Source organism: Geotrypetes seraphini, chromosome 1 (assembly GCF_902459505.1).
Source record: "Geotrypetes seraphini chromosome 1, aGeoSer1.1, whole genome shotgun sequence".
Classification (NCBI taxonomy): Eukaryota; Metazoa; Chordata; class Amphibia; order Gymnophiona; family Dermophiidae; genus Geotrypetes; species Geotrypetes seraphini.
In genome coordinates, this window is record NC_047084.1 from 2,904,837 (window position 1) to 2,924,727 (window position 19,891).

Consider the following 19,891-nt stretch of genomic DNA (forward strand, 5'->3'; position numbering starts at 1 on the left):
AATGCAACACTTATTTGTGTAGAACTCCATTGTAAACATATAGTTTTAAGTCCCACTACTGACGATGACCAGCTTTTCGCTAATTCAAGCTACTTCAGGGCTAGGGGACTATCATTGAATTAAATCGGTACTATTGCTCAAAAAAAAAAAAAAAAAAAAAAAAAATGGCTGCTGCCATTGTTCAAAGCATTTTGATTTATGTACTTACGTCTATAGAGCTTTGGTTTGAAATTGATTTGGAAATCAATGTTTTTCTGGGTGGTATTGAAGTGAGAGTAGATATATGCTAAGATTCCACCGGTTCCTATTTTTTTAAAGTGAATTTTCAATTACCACTGTAACTCCTTGTGACTCTGGGCAATTTACGTAACACCCACCATCCTTACCTCATTAATGCTTGAGGTACAAAAACTGAACACTAGGATAGAGAAAGTACCTGCATATAATATATACTACTAGTTATTTCAATAGCGCTAACAAGATGATGCAATGCTGTACAGTCAGAAAGAAGACAGTCCCTGCTTAAAAGAACTTATGGGGTGTCAAACTCAATCACATAAGGGGCCGAAATCTAACACACAGGCTAAGTCGAGAGCTGAATTTTCTATTAAGATACTTAGTCTTAGTAGAAGTATAGATCCTTCCTCGCCCTGAGACACCTGTGACGCGGTCAGGCACTTCTGTGGAGTGCCCTGCTCCAACCTAGCTTTTACATTGGGACTGGGTCCTTCTGCTTGCAAATGGGTACTCAGGCAGCATGGTGAGGAGCTTGGAGTGCCACTGGGACCCGGGCTGCACAGTCAGGCATTTAGATGCGACACAGTCACCGAGGGCCACATAAAACCACCAGACAGGCCGGATTTGGCCCCCAGGCCTTGTGTTTGACATGTGTGATCTAAACAGTCAAGACAGACAAACAGGATGTCATGGATACAGTTAAGGGGAATGATTAATCTGTGGCTGGGTTGTGGACTGAAGGCTATATCAAAAAGGTGGGTTATCAGTCTGCTTTTAAACAAGGGAAGGGACTTGGAAGACAAACTCAAGTAATTTATTCCAGGCATAGGGGACAGCTAGATGAAAGCGGTATATCAAGCTATAATAATAAACTTGAAGTCTAGCGTCTGTACTGTGCTGCATATAGTAATACTACAGTACAGAAATTATTTAGTAATGGTAGTAGTAGTAAATATCTAATTTCAATAGGAAGTGCATTCCAAATTAAAATCATTTGATACACAAATGAGGAATTAGCATGTTTGCAAGACCTATTCCATTTGACTGTTGGAGGTTTAACCTCATCTGGTTCCTAAGATAATAGTGAGAGTTACCATGAGATATTAAATCAGAACCTGCTAAATAAGCTGGGGTTGTACCAAATAATATTTTGAAAGCAATCATAAGAACATAAGAATTGCCACTGCTGGGTCAGACCAGTGGTCCATCGTACCCAGCAGTCCGCTCACGTGGCAGCCCTTAGGTCAAAGATCAGTGCCCTATTTGAGTCTAGCCTTATCTGCATATGTTCTGTTCCAGTAGGAACCTATCCAACCTTGTCTTGAATCCCTGAAGGATGCTTTCCCCTATAACAGCCTCCGGAAGAGCGTTCCAGATTTCTACCACTCTCTGGGTGAAGAAGAACTTCCTCACGTTTGTATGGAATCTTTTCCCTTCTAACTTTAGCGAGTGCCCTCTCATTCTCTTCACTTTGGAGAGGGTGAACAGTCTCTCTTTCTCTACTAAGTCAATTCCCTTCAATATCTTGAATGTTTCGATTATGTCCCCTCTCAGTCTTCTCTTCTCAAGAGAGAAGAGGCCCAGTTTCTCTAGCCTCGTGTTGTACGGCAACTCCCCCAGTCCCTTAACCATTTTTGTCGCTCTTCTCTGGACCCTTTCGAGTAGTACTATGTCCTTTTTCATGTACGGCGCACTATGGCCCAGTATAATGGCATGACAACCTTTTCAGATCTGCTTGTGATCCCCTTCTTAATCATTCCTAATATTCTGTTTGCCCTTTTCGCCGCGCATTGCGCAGACGATTTCATTGACTTGTCTACAAGTACTCCCAAGTCTCTTTCCTGGGGGCTCTCTCCAAGTATAGCTCCAGACATCCTGTATTCGTGCATATGATTTTTGTTACCGACATGCATAGCCTTGCACTTATCCACGTTGAACCTCATTTGCCATTTCATGGCTCATTCCTCGACCGTATTTATGTCTTTTTGTAGGTCTTTGCAATCCTTGTGTGTCCTCACTACTCTGAATATCTTTGAATCGTCCGTACATTTAAACACCTCACTTGGCGCGCCAATTTCTACATTGTTTGTAAATATGTTGAAGAGCACAGGCCCGAGCACTGAACCCTGCGGCACTCCACTCGTGACGCTTTTCCAGTCCGAGTATTGTCCATTCACCCCCACTCTCTGTTTCTTATCTGCCAACCAGTTTTTAATCCATGTGAGTATGTCACCCTCGATTCCATGGCTCGCAATTTTTCGAAGTAGGAATTCATGCGGAACCTTGTCAAGTGCCTTCTGAAAATTTAGATATACGATGTCGACCGGGTCACCCTTGTCTATCTGCCTATTTACTCCTTTGAAGAAGTGCAGTAAGTTTGTCAAGCACAATCTTCCTTTGCTGAAGCCGTGCTGGCTGGTCCTCATCAGTTTGTGTCCGTCAAGGTAATCGATGATGCAGTCCTTTATCAGTGCCTCTACCATCTTTCCCAGTACCAAAGTCAGACTCACCAGTCTGTAGTTTCCCACATCTCCCATCGAACCTTTCTTGAAGATTGGCGTAACATTTGCACTTTCCAGTCTTCTGGAATCTTTTCTGATTTGATCGACAGATTGGCTATTAGTTGGAGCAGTTCAGCTATAACCCCTTTTCAGTTCCTTGATTACTCTCGGGTGGATACTGTTTGGTCCCGGGGATTTATCGTTTTTAAGCCTATCAATCTGTCTGCACACCTCTTCTAGACTGACCGTCGTCCCTGTCAGTTTCCTGTCTTCATTTCTTGTGCATAGCCTGTCAGCTTCCAGTATATTGGATATATCCTCTTCGGTAAATACAGATGCAAAAAAAATGTGTTCAATTTGTCGGCGATGGCTTTGTCCTCCTTTAGTACTTCCTTTATTACCTGGTCATCTAACAGCCCCACCGCTTCCTTCGCGGGTCGTTTCCCCTTAATATATCGAAAGAAGAGCTTAAAGTTTTTGGCCTCCTTGGCTATTTTTTCTTCATAGTCTCTTTTTGGCCCCTCTTACCGCCTTATACCACTGGCTTTGATATTGTTTGTGCTTTTTCCAGTTTTCTTACGTTTTTGTCCTTTTCCATTCCTTAAACAAAGTCTTCTTGTCTCTGATTGCTTCCTTCAGTTACAGTGAGCCACGCCGGTTCCTTGTTCTTCTTCCTCTTGGAACCCTTGTTGATATGCGGTATATATAAATTTTGCACTCTGTGACTGTGTCCTTAAAAAGGAACCATGCTTGCTCTAGCGTATTTACAGTGCTTATCCTCATCTTCTTCCTCACGATGACTCTCATTCTCTTCGTAGTTCCCTTTTCGGAAGTTCAATGCCATGGCTGTCGTTCTGGATCGATTTTTTGTTCCTGTGTCTAGGTTGAAGTGGATCATGTTGTGATCACTGTTTCCCAGTGTCCCTTTTTCTATACCCGGTGCCGGTCCTCGTAGTCCATTTAGAATTAAGTCTAGAATCGCATTTCCTCTTGTATTTTCCATGACAAGTTGTTCCATTAAGCAATCGCCTACAGCATCCAGGAACTTGGTCTGTCTACTGCAGCTGGAGTTGCCTAGGTTCCAATCTATCCCTGGATAATTGAAGTTGCCCATGATAACTGCATTGCCTCCCTTGCATTCATGTTTAATCTCATCCGTCATTTCTTCATCAGTCTCTTTGGACTGCCCTGGGGTTCAGCAGTAGATGCCGATCTCTGTTCCATTTGAGCCTCAATTGGGACCTCATGCAACTAGACAAAGAAAGGAGTTATCCTATCAAATCTGCTAGCAGAAAAGATCATCTTAACAACTGTGTTCTGAATCATCTGAAGTTTTTAAAGCATAGCTTTTGACCAACCAACATAAACACTATTACTATAATCCAGTAGAGATAATAGTACATGAACTATCACGGCAAATCTAGCTAAATCAAAATATTTCCTAACAGAAATCAATTTCTTCACTATTTTGAGACTCTGTCTTTACTTTATGAAGGTACCCAACCATAAAATAAGCCATCAATTTCCCCCAAGAAGCACTGCTTAAACCCAAGCAGAGGCAGTATACTGAGGCAACCAAGTCACAATCAACATAAAACCAGAGTTCCTTCTAAATCGGAGGCTTTTATCTAGAGCTCTGTTCTGCATTATTTTAGCCAGAAATGTGCTGTGCAACTTCCTCTCACCTTGGGAACGTCTTCTGGTTTTGGAGGAGGTATTGGCTTTCCATCATTGTTCTGAAAGAAGAAGATGTTTTTGTGGTGAATGAAAAGCCATTAATTTCTGAAACAAGAAGTCATGTTTGGTACAATTCCTTCACTCATCGCCCTTACCTCTAGCAGCTTTCTGTACTTTGGGGGAATCGTGCTCTCTTTTTTACCAAGTTCTTCTATATACGTAGCTGTATTTGTCTCCTGTAATAAAGTATGTTATACATTTTCACATATTCTTATTGAAACAACTGATAATACAGTATTTTAAATAACCCTTTAGTATTCACTACAAAGCTCACATGATCATTAAATACTTAATAGACCAAATTCTCAGGTTTTAGGGTTCTTTTACTGACAATATGTAGTAACAGTACAGGCAGTCACTGGCTTAAGAACGGGTTCTGTTTTTTAAACCATTCTTAAGTTGAATTTGTATGTAACGTGGATCCTATTTTTCCCACCTTCTCCACCTCCTTGAGGCGCCTCTTGCATCTCTTTCCATCCATCCCACCATTCCCTCTCCACCACCACATCCAACATTACTCCCTCTCATCTCTCTCTTCCCCATTCATCTCTACCTCACTCCTCTCCCACCACTATGTCAAATAATTCTCTCTCCCTCCCTATGCCAAATAATTCTCCTATTTCTTCATCTCCTCATGTGCACCATTTCTCTTCCCCTCTCAGACACCCAATTCATCCTTTCTATTCTCTCCCCACCTCAGCATCTCTTTCCCTCACTTCCTCCATTCTTCTATCCTATGGCTCATGCTCCCATCCCTCCATTCCGTGTCACAAGTTCATGCCCCCTCCCTCCTTCCTTCCTTTGTCTGATGTTTGTGCTACCTCCATCCCTTCCGTCCCAGCGTGCCCCTCTCTCTCCCTCCATTCTGTGCCCCAAGCATGTGCCTCCCTCCAGAGGGTGTTTACCTTCTGGCCAGCTCCCTCCTCCTTCCAGCTGCAGTTGTTTCTCTGCACAAAGCCACCGGCAGCGGCTGAGCCGGAAGTCTTCCCTCCGAAGTTGGAGGAAGATCCTCCCACGTTATAGTCAAGTTTTCCTGTATCCCCTCTGCAGCAACCATCATTTATTTCTGAATCCCTCCACCACTACAACAGTGCTGCAGTGTCCCTGTCCTTATTCTCCCACAATGGTGAACATCTTCCCTCTCTCTGACCCTACTCCTCTCCCCGCCCACCAGACCAGCAACTCTCCACATCTCTTCCCTCCCTCCTCCAGGGTTCCCTAAAGCCAGCACTGCCATAGCAGCCAACATTCCCCTCCTCCCCACAATCATCCGATAATCAGCTCTTCAATTACCGGCATTTGCTTCACTAGCAGATGCTGACAAAGTTATGTGCTGACTGGATCAGAGCAAGGCCTTGAGCATCTTTGTATGCTCTTAGGCCTTCTGGCTCCTGCCCTCTGAGACTCTCAGAGAGGGCAGGAGCTGGCAAACCTTCCAGTATGTGCAGATGCTCAAGGTCCCACTCCGATCCAGTCAGTGTCTGCCGGTGAAGACGATAAGTAAAGAGCTGATTATCGGATAATCAGGGGGGGGGGGAGGGAGGCAGGAAATGTTGGCTGCTGTGGCGTTGGAGTTGACAGGAAGGGAGGGAGGTTCAGAAAGAAATGTCAATTGCTGTGGGGATGGGATGAAGGCAATGGTGATGGGGACTACAACAGGAGGACAGGGTGAGGTTGAAGAAAAAATTACATCATCGAGTGGCACGGAGAGATGAGATACTCGAATATAAACCGAGACCCCCATTTTTGGAGCAAAAATCTTAGTTTATATTTGAGTATCATAGTAACATACTAAATGACGGCAGATAAAGACCTGAACGATCCATCCAATCTGCTCATTAGTTATACCCATTGTATAAATACATGATTAAATGAATTTGTCTCTTCTTTGATATTTCTGGATCATGAGAATATGGTATTTCACTCTCATATGAACAGTGTGGCCCCTTGACTGGTAGTCTGTTCTTATAAAAACTTAAGTAAAAATGAACAATAAGACTTACAGACAGGGCCTATTATAAAGGCTGGAGAAAAAGTTCTCCACAATGGGCAGCTTCTCCACTTTTTTTTTTTTTGTTAAAAAGAAAAAGAAAAACAAATAAGCTCAGTGAACCAAGGCACCTTTCTATTCATATACCCAAAATGGGGGTAGGGAGATGGGGAACCCCACCCTGGGCATCGTCCTAGGGGACCGACACTGAAGCCACAGCCAGTGGCTATCAAGTGTGAACTGGGGCGGAGCCAAGTTCAGCGCCTGACTAGACACCAAACAAATCCATAAGCCCAGAAGTGGCCCTCAGGATCAACCACGCTGCAGCAAAGCAGGGAGCTAGACCAGGAACAGAGGGGCACCAAACAGCAACCCACCCTACCATCTACTAAAAGTAGAAAAAAAAATACCGGAATCTTCCAGGTGGCATCACAGATTATTCAGTGATATCACTGGTAGAATTCAGTCTTTTCTCTACCTCCACTTGCTGCAAGGAAGGGATAATCCGTTTGTGACGAACAGTGAGCCAATGCTAAGAAAACTAAAAATAAATAGCACATACAAGTAGCAATGATACAGAAGAGTAAACTGTCTTCAGAATATTCAAGGAATGCAACCATAGCCGCGTAAACTTTAAAAGTGAGGTCTGTTACCTCTTTTAAACATTCTGTGCTTAGAAAATTTAGAAAGCAGCAGGATTAGCATCATTTCTTATATTTCATGCTCTTGTCTAACCAGCTCTGGCAGATGTACATTCAAATAACTAACATACTTATGTTGCATGATTGGTTCTTTACTTTCTTAATAATGGCATTCCTTTGTTTTATGTCATTTTTCATTGTAAACCACCCTGTGATATAAACAGGAAGGGCAGTATAAGAAATTTGAAAGAAACCATAAACAAGAGGTGCTTGACAGTTCCATCATTTTACTTCTCAGTGGGAGCTTTTAAGTTGAGGACCAAACGATTCTTGCTGTTTCTATGATGGCCTGAGGATTACCCCTCCCTCCCAGAGAGACAAAGGAAGGACTCAGTAGCCCCAGAAGCCCAAGCCTCAAAACACATCACGAGGTTCTCACTCTCTAATGATACCCGACTACACATTTCCTTCTCACTGCCCCATCATGCCTTGTGCTCTTCGTTTCCCAATCTTCCTTCGCTCCATATCCTTACTTTGTTCTCTCTCCTGCCACTTTTTACAAATGCATTACCATTCTCCTCTCTTTTCCCATCCCGTCTCTACACCAAAATCCCACTTTCTCCTCACCACCATTGCTTTTCTCTTGTTATGCCTACTCATCCCAAACCTACAGTAAAGTTGTTTTTTTCCTCACCCAATACTCAGATTGCAAATTCTGGTCTGAGGAACCAGAGCATGACTGCAGATGCAATGCAATTGGATCTCCTGACTCAACTCTCAAATCCTGAGATTCAGAGGAGACCAGAAGATGCTGCTTTCTGTCGGTGGTGGGTCAGCATTCAGCAGAACTCCAGCAATGGCAGGCCAAGAAGCAAGGCTGCAGCCATGATAAAATGGGGTCTTCTACAGCCCCGATGTTCAGAGGAGGCAAGAGAAAGGTGCAGCTTTCTAGCAGTGGAGTGTCAGAATCAGATCGCTGCACAGATGCTATAAAGGCATGCTGCACATCGCACCAATAAAGCTCCTCTGCATGTGCCAAATGTAGCTTCTGCAGCCGCTACAAATTCAATTGCTGCCACTGAAAAACTGCGTAAAAAGGAGAGGGATCAGTTTACTTCCTGCCAGGAATGTCACTAGAGAGAGTTGCTCTGAAAATGTTGTGTATAGTTTCTGCTTCTGGCCCAAATTAAACTGCTGCCACTGAATGCCAAAGAGGAAGGGAATAAAAGGATGTTTTTAAAAAAAATTATTGTTAGTTACCACATATCCCATGTGGGTGTCTCATGTACCCCTTGGGGTACACCTACCATGTGTTAGAAAACACTGCTCTTGTGCCATCAACAGTGAGAGTTAATGGCAATAGAATATACTGCCATTTATAGAATCCAGGTCTCAGTGCCAAAGCCCAGACATAGCCCAGCATTAAATTTCCAGGTTGAACACCGACAACAGTCATCAAAAATGCTGAGTGCTGCCAGCTGAATAATCAGTCCCAAAATATTCTGCATGAGACATACAAGAAGAGTATTTACCGTAACTTCTGGGCCAGTGAACTCTGGGCACTCTGGCACATTTTCTTCTAGTCCTCCAAGAGTATCTACTAATTCATCCAATGCACTATCCAGCCCGGCCTTGAAAATAAATAGATGCAAGTGACAATTAAGCACACCCAGCACAATCCCCCCCCTCAAAAACAAAAACAAACAAAAAAAAACAACAGGAGGAGGCAATTTTATAAAGCTTTATCCTATTGTAAAATCTATTTTACATACAGAAAAGATTATGCAACTGCAAATGTGCACACACAGAGAGTGTGTGCACCTAATGTTATACAATCTATGTGCAGTGCAGAGGCAGAGCTGTGATGTACGCATGTATTTCATAAAATATGTGAGTATGTCCGTAGAGTGCATGTGCATATTTACACCTTCTTCACGGCAGGCATAAATTTGTGCACAGGAGCTGCATCTGGGAATTTATTTAATAAAGGCACATATGTACCTAGATTGCCTGTATAACATAGGCAGCTTTACAAAGGCAATCTGGAGAGGGGGTGTAATTCTATAACAGGGTGCCTAAGATTTTTTTTTTTTTTTTTTTACAGAAAGCTAGAACAAGTGATAGAAAACTTGTTTACATTTACGACATGATCACTTTCACTAGTATAAGTAGTGTAATGTTTACGCCTAGATCTTATCCAGAACAAGTGTAAACTAGGTTACTATCATTTACGAGCATATTTGCATGCTCAGCTCATGTGTAATGAGACAAAAACCAGGAGAAAGACCTCCACAGCAAAGTCAGGAACCAACAAACAACAGCGAAAGTCCAAAATAATGTTGGTGTGAAATTTTATTCATCAATCACAATAACTTGTGCAATGGCTCAACACGCACATGTTTCGGCCTCTACGGCCTGCCTCAGGAGCCTATATCATCAAAACCGTGGATATGTGTCTGCATGAAATAGACTTAAACTAGCCACCAAATGATACATTTAAATAGAAAAAAATACACACAAGTTCCTCAGTTTGCCACACAGTTTTGACGTATGGTAGCTGTCAAACTGTGTGGCAAACTGAGGAACTTGTGTGTAGTTTTTTCTATTTAAATGTATCATTTGGTGGCTAGTTTAAGTCTTAGACTTTCATAAGTAAAGTTTCAGTGCACAAATTCGTTATTGAGTGAATGAAATAGAGTCACAACACTCTCTTATAAAGAAGATTTAGACTGGCTTTCAATAAAACAGTGCAATAAAATTTTCTAGTTCACTGTTGCAGAGGGCTTTACTGATCCTTGATCCTCATCTGCACAAGCCTCAAACCCTTTAAAATCAAAAGTGTTCGAGGCTTGTGCGGTTAAGGCAGAGCTTACAGGAACGGGACAGGGACAGCAACAAAACTCATGGGGATGGGACGGGGAAATTGAGTTCCTGCGGGGGACAGGGACAAATTTATCCCCGTGTCATTCTCTACTCACAGTTACATCAGTCACAATGCTAAATGCAGCAGTGCAGCACATAATGTATAAAGTAGTCTGTAAGTTGCATGGGTAAGTGGGAGCCCTGTCTATATCCTATCCATGCTTTGCAGGAAGAAAAATAAGAAAAGCACAAAGGGCCTCCATGACGTAAAAGAAACTCAGTTTATTAGGTCCCAACAAGGGCCATGCGTTTTAGCAAATATGCTTGCCTCAGGGGTCTAAATCAAAAATAAAAATGTGTGTACTTTGGAACCTTCTCTTTCTTCTCGTCACTATTCATGCTTCGCCCAAGTGTATACCTCACTTTGCAAACACACACTATGTAAATTAAGTGGGCATTTGCAGAATAGTATGAGCATTGAGTGTAAAGCAACAAGCTGTGACAGAATTTCTTTCTGTTGAAGGATTTATAAAAATTGGAGGCATTACCTTTCATTTAACCCTTGTACTTAGACAGGTGTGTATTAGTAATGTACACATTTATGAACATAAAGTGTGCACAAATATAGGTACATAGGTTATAGAGTAGAATTGCCATGTAATGGACTATACTTAAAACAAGCTGGCACAGAGATTGGACTGTGGGTGGGAAGGTGTCAAGTATGAACCAAAAAGATTTTGATGCTCAGTGGTCTGGAGGATGGAGTATAATGGTCAAAGTCTGGAGGATGGAGTAAAATGGTCAAAGATGACAAAGAGTGATATCTTATAAGCAGTCATGCTCTATTACTGATAATTGGGAAAATATTCTTAGAATTGTTTGAAAATACAGCTGTGCTACTGCACATCAACAAAGTCCCTGTTTGGAATCTCAAATACTAGGATATGATCAAACTCTAGTTGGACAGTACAAGAATGATGTGTGATACACCTGGGCACTTTTCACTTGATATTCAGCTGGCCAGATACTGCTCCTAGCTGGCTAAACAGTGTTAACCCACTACCTGTCAATATTCAGTGGGAGACAGCTGGCCATCTCCCGCTGAATATCCCAGTCAGCAACATACGATTAAGCTGGTCAGCGCCAATATTCAATAGCTGACTGGCTAAGTCTAGCAGTCAGACAGACCCACCTAAATAGTAGGTCTGGTGATTTAGCTGGTCATATGATGTATATTGGCTTGGCTGGCTATGTCTACCGCAGCTAAACTTACTGGAAATTCAATGGCAGTGGCTAGATATGGCAATGAATGGCATATGATATGGCAATGAATTTCCAGGTTCACTGCTGGCATTGATATGGCATTGAATAGATATGGCATTGAATTTCTGGGTTCACTGCTGGCTACAGGAGGTAGCCGAGCTGCCTCCCATGGTTGGAAAATCGCCTCCATCCCACCTTATCTCCTGTGCCACAAGTTGCATAAAGAGGCACATTATTACTTTATGAATGCAGTTCCTTTACCTCTTCCATCTTCTGCTTCTTTTCATCAGGAGGAGCAGCAGAGACAATATGACTTGGTGGCTGGGCCTTCATTGGTTTGTCGCCACCCAATGAATGCTATAGAAACCCAAAGAAAATAAAATAATCAATCATATCCATACTGAATTGGAGCAACAAGCAGTTACTGATGGAGCTTGCTGCACTAAAATTCAAGCATTCTCTATTTCATATGTTTTTTTGAAACTGCTTTGTTTGTAATTTTGCTATTTTCTGTAACTTCAATGAGCCCTCGCAACAAATCAGTGAGCAATCAGGGTTAGCAGAATATGGAAAAGAAAGATTAGGTTCTTACATTGACAATATCTTTTCCAGTAGATAGGAATGGTATGCTGAACCATAGGGTTGGTTGTCCATGCCTGCTCGCGAGCATTCTGAAGATGTCAATCGCAGCTTTTCAGCACCTTCTCCTTCTCTCTGGATTCTGCTACCTTCTTCAGTTCATACCAAAGCCGGCGACAGCCCTAAAGGAGACAGGAGAAGGAATTCCCTGAAACCAAGAGCTCTTTTTACGAAGGTGTGCTAAGCATTTTAGTGCACGCTAGCCGAAAATCTACCGCCTGCTCAAAAGGAGGCGGTAGCGCACACTATTCCGCGCGTTAAGACCCTAGCATGGCTTTGTAAAAGGAGCCCCAAGTGTCTGATCTGCTCAGATAAATGTAAAACAATCACTGAATGAACAGCAATGGAAGAAAAAATATTAACAAGCCTCTGAGAGAAAACATATTACACAAGAACATAAACAACCTGAACATTTAAAGAGTTCAAAATTCCTCACTTTTAAATATAAAGAGATTCTTTATAATCCCATAGTCTGACTGACAGGAAAATCCTGTGAAGCTGACCAGGAAGCTTAAAATCAGACAGCAGGTGCATCCTATAATTGCTGGGTGGGGGGAGGGGGGCGGGGGTCAGCATACCATTTCTATCTTCTGGAAAATATATTAGCAAGGTAAGAACCTAATCTCTTTTTCCAGTGCAATAGGAATGGTATGCTGAACCGTAGGGACATACCTAAGCAGTTCCCAAACTCTCGAGTGGTATACAGGAGCATGCTCATAGTACTGAGCACCCAAAAGGTGGCATCCTCCCATGCTGCTACAAAGTTTGTTGAAAATATGAAGGGAGGACCAGGTTGCTGATCTACAAATCTCTTTGGGAAAAATTGCCTGAGCTTCTGATCAAGAGGCCACTCCTCTTGTCTAATGTGCCTTCAAGGAGACAGGTGGTTGCTTACTGTAACCGATGCAGGCAGAGGATATAGCTCAATGAAACCTTCTAGCCTTGGAGGCAGGCCTGCCTCGCCTTGACTGATTGGTTATTACGAAAACAATCTGAAACATGAAACTCATTGGTTACTTTCAAGTAACTTAATAGCACTGTTCTGACATCTAAAACCTTTAAGGCCTTATTCTTTTTCTTGGATCCTATGGGTGAAATGCAAGCAGGTTAATTTCTTGGTTGATATGGAACACTGAAATGACCTTTGGTAAAAAGGAGAAAACCATAAGCAAAGTCACTCCCACCTCCATGAAGAAATTGTTAGCTATACGACAGGGTCTGCAATTCAGAGATTCTCCTGGTCAAAGTAATCGCCACCAAGAAGACTGTTTTAACCATCAGATCCTTGAGGGAAACTTTCTGTACAGGGTACAAACGAGGTTCTGCCAAGTCTATGTACGACCACATTAAGATACCAGGATGGAAACAGTGCTCGAGTCAGAGGCCATAGTCTCAGGGCACCCTTCGTGAACCTATGTCCGGGTGGGCTGCTAATGAAGCTCTCGTCTCAGATCCAGAAGCAGAAGAGTCTTGCTACTTGAACTCTAAGGGATGCCACCGCTATTCCCATGTCAAGGCCCTCCTGCACGAATGCCAGCATGTACGAGTTGGAGGCACTGCCCGGCTCTAACTGTTCTTTGCTGCATTAGCGCTGGAATGTCTCCCATGCCTTAGCATATGCAGAAATCATTGTCAGTAACATAGTAACATAACATAGTAACATAGTATATGATGGCAAATAAAGACTCGTAATTTTTTCTTCTTAGCTATTTCTGGGCAAGAATCCAAAGCTTTACCCGGTACTGTGCTTGGGTTCCAACTGCCGAAATCTCTGTTAAGACTTACTCCAGCCCATCTACACCCTCCCAGCCATTGAAGCCCTCCCCTGCCCATCCTCCACCAAACGGCCATATACAGACACAGACCGTGCAAGTCTGCCCAGTACTGGCCTTAGTTCAATATTTAATATTATTTTCTAATTCTAAATCCTCTGTGTTCATCCCACGCTTCTTTGAACTCAGTCACAGTTTTACTCTCCACCACCTCTCTCGGGAGCGCATTCCAGGCATCCACTACCCTCTCCGTAAAGTAGAATTTCCTAACATTGCTCCTGAATCTACCACCCCTCAACCTCAAATTATGTCCTCTGGTTTTATCATTTTCCTTTCTCTGGAAAAGATTTTGTTCTACGTTAATACCCTTCAAGTATTTGAATGTCTGAATCATATCTCCCCTGTCTCTCCTTTCCTCTAGGGTATACATATTCAGGGCTTCCAGTCTCTCCTCATATGTCTTCTGGTGCAAGCCTCCTATCATTTTCTTCGCCCTCCTCTGGACCGCCTCAAGTCTTCTTACGTCCTTCGCCAGATACGGTCTCCAAAACTGAACACAATACTCCAAGTGGGGCCTTACCAATGACTTGTACAGGGGCATCAACACCTTCTTCCTTACTTCTGAGTACCTTTTGTGGACTAGCACTATGCACTCAAGTGCCATGCCATAAGATCACAGCGACCTAGATCTTCTAGGGCAATCAACCTCTGTGAGAACAAGTATGGATGCACATGGAGTCTGAGACTTTGTTCCTTTTGTAGATGAACGAGATCCGCATACCACAGGTGCCTAGGCAAATCTGGTGCTACAAGGACCACTGGTCCCATGTGCTGAGATATGCAGTGGATCACTTGGCCTATCATAGGCCAAGGGGGAAACACATACAACAGCTTTGTCTCTGAACAAAGTTAAACCAGGGCATTTAGACCTGCATTTCTGGGATCATATCTTTGACTGAATAACTGATCTGCTTTCTTGTTTTTTGCAGTTGTCATGAGGTTGAACGTCTGGCAACCCATCTGCTCACAATGGTCTGGAATGCTTGAGGAGATAACATCCACTCTCCTGGATCTAATGTCTGTCTGCTGAGGTAATCCACTTGAACATTGTCCATTCTGGCCACATGCGCCACTGAGATCACCTGCAGGTGTGTCTCTGCCCAACAGAACAATACTTTTGCATCCTGACAGAGCGGGGCGCTCTTGGTGCCTCCCTCTCTGTTGACATAAGCCAATGCTGTGGCATTACCAGAGAAGACTGACTGCCTTGCCCTCCAGCAAAGACTGCATTTGAAGTAGTGCTATCTGAATTGCTTGGAGTTCCAATATGTTTATCGACCACTTCCATTGAGCCAAGAATCCACAAACCTTGGACCAGGTGACTCCTGCAATGAGCCCCCAGCTGAACAAGCTGGCATGTGTTGTTAGGGTGACCCAGGAATCAATCCGAAGGGGGATCCCTTTTGCCAAAGACTGTGGACGAAGCCACCAGCTCATGCTTCGCTTAGCTGTCACTGTCCAGGGGAGTGGAACTTGCAGGAGTCTCTTTGAGCAAAACAGCAATGCATTCTGAAGAGGTTGTATTGTTGAGCACTGGGTAGGAAAGTGTGCTTGATCACCAGGGCTACCAGAGAGTCTACTTTTGGTATAGTAAACATTTGTAGGAATTCCTTATCCATGGGTTACAGTTTAGCCATGGTTTTAGCCACTCTCAGAGAGCCTTCAAGAGTCTCCCAAGGCTCTATGATTAAGACCCTCATGTCCAGGTGACATGGGAAAGATGTGGGCTGAGCCCGGACCCAATCAGAAGAGAACACTGAGCGGACGGAGTTTGCAGAGGGTCTATCTTCAGTTCTCAGAGGGACTCAGTAATGATCTCCATTAGGGCAGAGGATCTAAAAAGTGTCCGCTATTAGAGAGGAAGGGCTTTGAGACTCCAGCGAAGTCTGTGCGCTAGACCGGTGGGTTTCTGCCTTGTGCATGAGCCTGGCAGAGGAGATTAATAAACTCTGGGGGTAATGGCCTGAGAAGGCAAGTCTCCTTGTCTCTTAGAGTGGAGCAATTGTTTTTTAATGGGATGCAAAGCTTCTACACCTGCATGTTGTGCAAAAGTGCTGTCCCAGGACCACAGAACGTGCTTCATTCCCTCAGACAGGCCTATCTTCCTTTCTCCAACCCTAGCAGCCTGTGTAGGGGCTAAGCACGAAAATCCCCCCCCCCTTCATTCCCATGCCACACAGTGCACGGGTGCTCTTAAGCTGCCCATCCAGCGCAAATAATCCTTGATATAAAGGTATTAGGGTTTGAGGTCTCCAGCCTTATTGATTTTGAGGCAAAATGAGGTGTTTTAAGAAAGTGAGAACTTAAACATCCAGGATGGCCATCACAACAGCGTTTTGGTGCAAAAAAACAGCATTAAAATATTTCAGGGCTAACCAAAAATAAGTAAAAATAGGAATTTTGGGGAGGGGGAACAAGTCTATCTGTAGAAACAGTTAAAATATAGTTTTTCAGACCCGCTCCCCCCCTCAATTTTCCCCATAGGCTGTGATAGCCTGTATCACAGACCATGTGCAAGGGGAAAGGTACTGCAACCTGCCTCTGCTCCTTCACAGGGTAGCTGGAACTGGAGGGAGTTTTTGCGCCAAACCACCGGTCAGCTGTCATGACGAGATCTTCAGGCTGCCAATTGGACCTCAGTTAGACTGAACTTCCACCCCTCCAGGCTGCAATGACCGCCGAAAAGAGAAGGAGGCTGAAACTGCAGCCAGTACCATGAGTGCATTGAAAGACACTATTGATGTCTAACAGCCTGCACACTCAAGTTCCTGACCGAGTCAATGAAACGAGTAAATGCTAAGGGCCTGGAACCCTGAGCTCCACAAATATTCAGCAAGGTGGCTGAACAGGTCCTCAAAGGATGCACTTGCCAGCTGTAGACAGAGTCTACTCTTCTCCAAGCAGGCACAGCCAGTCCCGGAGCCATGTAAAATTTGCAAACTGAAAAAGACTGCAAAAAACTCCGCAAAAATAAAGGAATAAAGGGAGCAGATCAGAACGACACCTTCATACTCACTTTCAGAAGGAAGAACTAAAGAGGACAGCAGAGACTAGAGGTGCCCGATTCAAATCGATTTGTTTCCAGAAAAAGACAGACTTTAAGTCGGTGCAAAAGTTATTGCTGAGTAGCAGTAGCGAATGTGATTCACAGAGCTACCCTGCCACTAGTCCGGGCATCTTCTCTCCATTGCAGCTGCCCCAGTGGAAACAGGAAGTTATCATTGAGGGCAGGCCGCAGTGGAGAGAAGATGCTAGGAAAGGCGGCAAGAGAACTCTGTGCCATATGTTGCCATCAGCAACATATTTTACAACAAAATAAAGGTATATGGTGGGGGGGGGGGGCAGATGGAGAGGGAGGAGATGGACTTGGGGGGAGAGGGCAAAATGGGGAAAGGGAGCAATCAACAATGCAGCGACAGCAGAGGGACCCAACAGCTGATAGCAGTCTGCTGAAACCTGAATTAATATCAAGCCACAACATTTAGCAATTCAAGGGATTAGGGCAGTGTATTATAACTGTGTGCCACGGCACACTAATGTGTCTCCTGAGATTTCAGGTGTGCCATGGCACACTGTGGGAAGGAGGTGAATCAAATCAAATAATTTATTTAATAGGGTGAATCGAATAAAATCAAATTATTTTTCCCTGAATTGGGCAGCACTAGCAGAAACCGAGGCGAAGGAGGAGGCGCTGAAAAGCTGTGATTGACATCTTCTGCAGAATGCTCGTGAGCAGGCATGGAGTTCAGCACACCATTCCTATTGCACTGGCATTATGGCGCATTATGACAAGAATACTTTTCCCAGGGTGAAACTGCTTTAAGTGTAGGGCATAAATGACAGGACATCTATAGCACTCCAGCAATTCCGTAATTTCAACAAACTGAGATCTCATGACTTTTGGGATTACCGCTTATTGGGGTCCTTTTACTAAGGTGTGCTAGCTGTTTCAGCGTGCACTAACGCATCCATAGACTATAATGGACGCATTAGCATTTAGTGTGCGCTAAAACGGCTAGCGTACCTTTGTAAAAGAGGGGGATTATTAGCTTTTATTTTGCGGTTATTATATTCATTGAAGTCAATATTCAAAATGATGTATACAAGTATCTTCAGTGTTACCAGCACAAATCTTAAAAAAAAAAATAACAATAATTGGTACCAAATGCATCACTTTTGGCTGTGCATCTTAATCGTTTTCTATCTGTTTAGTAGTCCTGCCCTGAAATGTTTCCAGGAATGCTACCTCCTAAACTGAAGCAGTACATCCCAATATTCAGCACTATCTACCCATCTTAATCCGTTTAATAGGCCTGTGCAGATAGCTGTCCTAATTTGTACAATAAAGATAACTTATCTGCATTAAGTTTGACTACTGTACTACCATAACCGAATTTTGAACCAGGCTTAAAGAACCCTTTGATTATGTAAGCAGCCTTTCCTAAAGAGCAGGGAATGCAAGGGAAACTGGAAATCCTGAGTTGGAGTACAACTGGAGGGGAGTGTAGATCTCCGTTTCCTAAGAGCTTTTCCCCAAAGGAGGGCCAATGAAGGGAGGAGTCATAGAAAGGAAGAATTTCCCTGGGTGCATGGACAGCATATAATGGGTCTCATTAGGAGCTGTTGCCTAGTCCTGAGAAGCTGGAGGAAACTCTACTTCATCTTTAGGTTTGTTCGGCTTTGGAAGTAATGTGATAGTGGCTTCATTGGCGTAAGCGGGGAAAACCCCTTCTGCCAAGGCATGAACATAATAGCCCATAATAGCCCACCTGCAGAGATAACATTTTATAAAATTCAGCCGAGAATCCATCAGGGCCCGGAGAAGTGCAAGAACGTAAGTTCTTAATCGCTTTTTGAATCTCTGGGCCCTGTAAAGGTTGATTCAAGACTGTTCTCTGCAAGTCTGTGAAGCATGACAGTCCCGCATCCTCCAGATAGTCTAAGACAGGGATCTCAAAGTCCCTCCTTGAGGGCCGCAATCCAGTCGGATTTTCAGGATTTTCCCAATGAATATGCATTGAAAGCAGTGCATGCACATAGATCTCATGCGTATTCATTGCGGAAATCCTGAAAACCCGACTGGATTGCAGCTCTCAAGGAGGGACTTTGAGACCCCTGGTCTAAGATGTCCGGGCCCCAGTAGGGGCCCGGGCTAGTATAAAAAGTTTAAAAATGTTGGTAAAAAGCATCGGCTACATCAACTGGCTTCGTGTGGTAAAAGCCAGGCCCCTTTGCAATCCGGGATATGTACCTATTATCCTGCCAATTCCTAGTCAAAGTTGCCAGCATTCTACCTGTTTTATTTCCATAGCGATAAAATTTATATTTTCGATAGAAGAGAGAACGTTTGGTACGATCATGCAATAAGGTGTTAAGAGCAACTTGAGCCGAGTGAAGTTCTTCCTGCAAGGCAGGGTAGGAGTCCGCAAACAGTGGGCCTTCAAGTGCGATATTGTTTTTCCAAATGAATAATTCCACTCGAAATACGTTTACTCCGGGCTGTAATGTAGGCTATTATGGCCCCCCTAAGGACAGCCTTGGCAGTCTCCCAATAAAGGCCCAGACTAGATTGATGCTGACCATTTGTCAACAAATAATCCTCCCAACATTTCCACAGATGCTCCAAAAAATCCGGATCATCCTGCAGATATGAAGGGAATCGCCACCTGGGGGGCACCGTAGGAGAAATACCCCAAGTAATATCCAACCACATAGGACAGTGATCCGAGACTTCCAAGGGACCTATAGTAGCATCAGCAATCCTGGGAAACAAGGATTCTGAGACCAGGCGGTAGTCCAAGCGGGAGAACGTCCTGTGGGCTAGAGATTGATGAGTATAGTCCCGTTCGAGAGGATGGAGCAACCTCCAGGGATCCACCAAACCCAAGGACCTACAGAGAAAGGGCACACCTTTAGAGTGGGTGCCAGGGGAAGGAGTCACAGGACCAGAGCGGTCAAGCGTAGCATACAGCACCTGATTAAGGCCATGATATATGGTAAGGACGTATCTTGAAGACCCAGAGCAACCAGAGAATCAAAATAGGCTTAAGTGTAAGGACCATAGGTGATCAGGAGCCTGAAATCGGTACCTTGCAATGATATGTGAAGTAACAAATATCTACCCTGGGAATCTTGATGTTTTAAAGTAATAGCACACTGCAAACCTTTCCGGACCAGTAAACTAACACC

At 43.7% G+C, this 19,891-nt stretch overlaps 1 protein-coding gene across 5 annotated transcripts in view; it reads right to left on the reverse strand.

The window, feature by feature from the left end:
- CAST (calpastatin) overlaps nt 1–19,891 on the reverse strand; it is a 285,855-nt gene that overhangs the window by 46,973 nt on the left and 218,991 nt on the right. For all 5 annotated transcript variants that reach the window (XM_033914801.1, XM_033914972.1, XM_033914887.1 and 2 more), the window contains 4 exons: nt 11,493–11,588; nt 8,639–8,737; nt 4,571–4,651; nt 4,424–4,474 (listed from right to left, as the gene is read on the reverse strand). In XM_033914801.1, the coding sequence (XP_033770692.1) occupies nt 4,424–4,474; nt 4,571–4,651; nt 8,639–8,737; nt 11,493–11,588 (327 nt within the window). The remainder of the gene's footprint in view (nt 1–4,423; nt 4,475–4,570; nt 4,652–8,638; nt 8,738–11,492; nt 11,589–19,891) is intronic.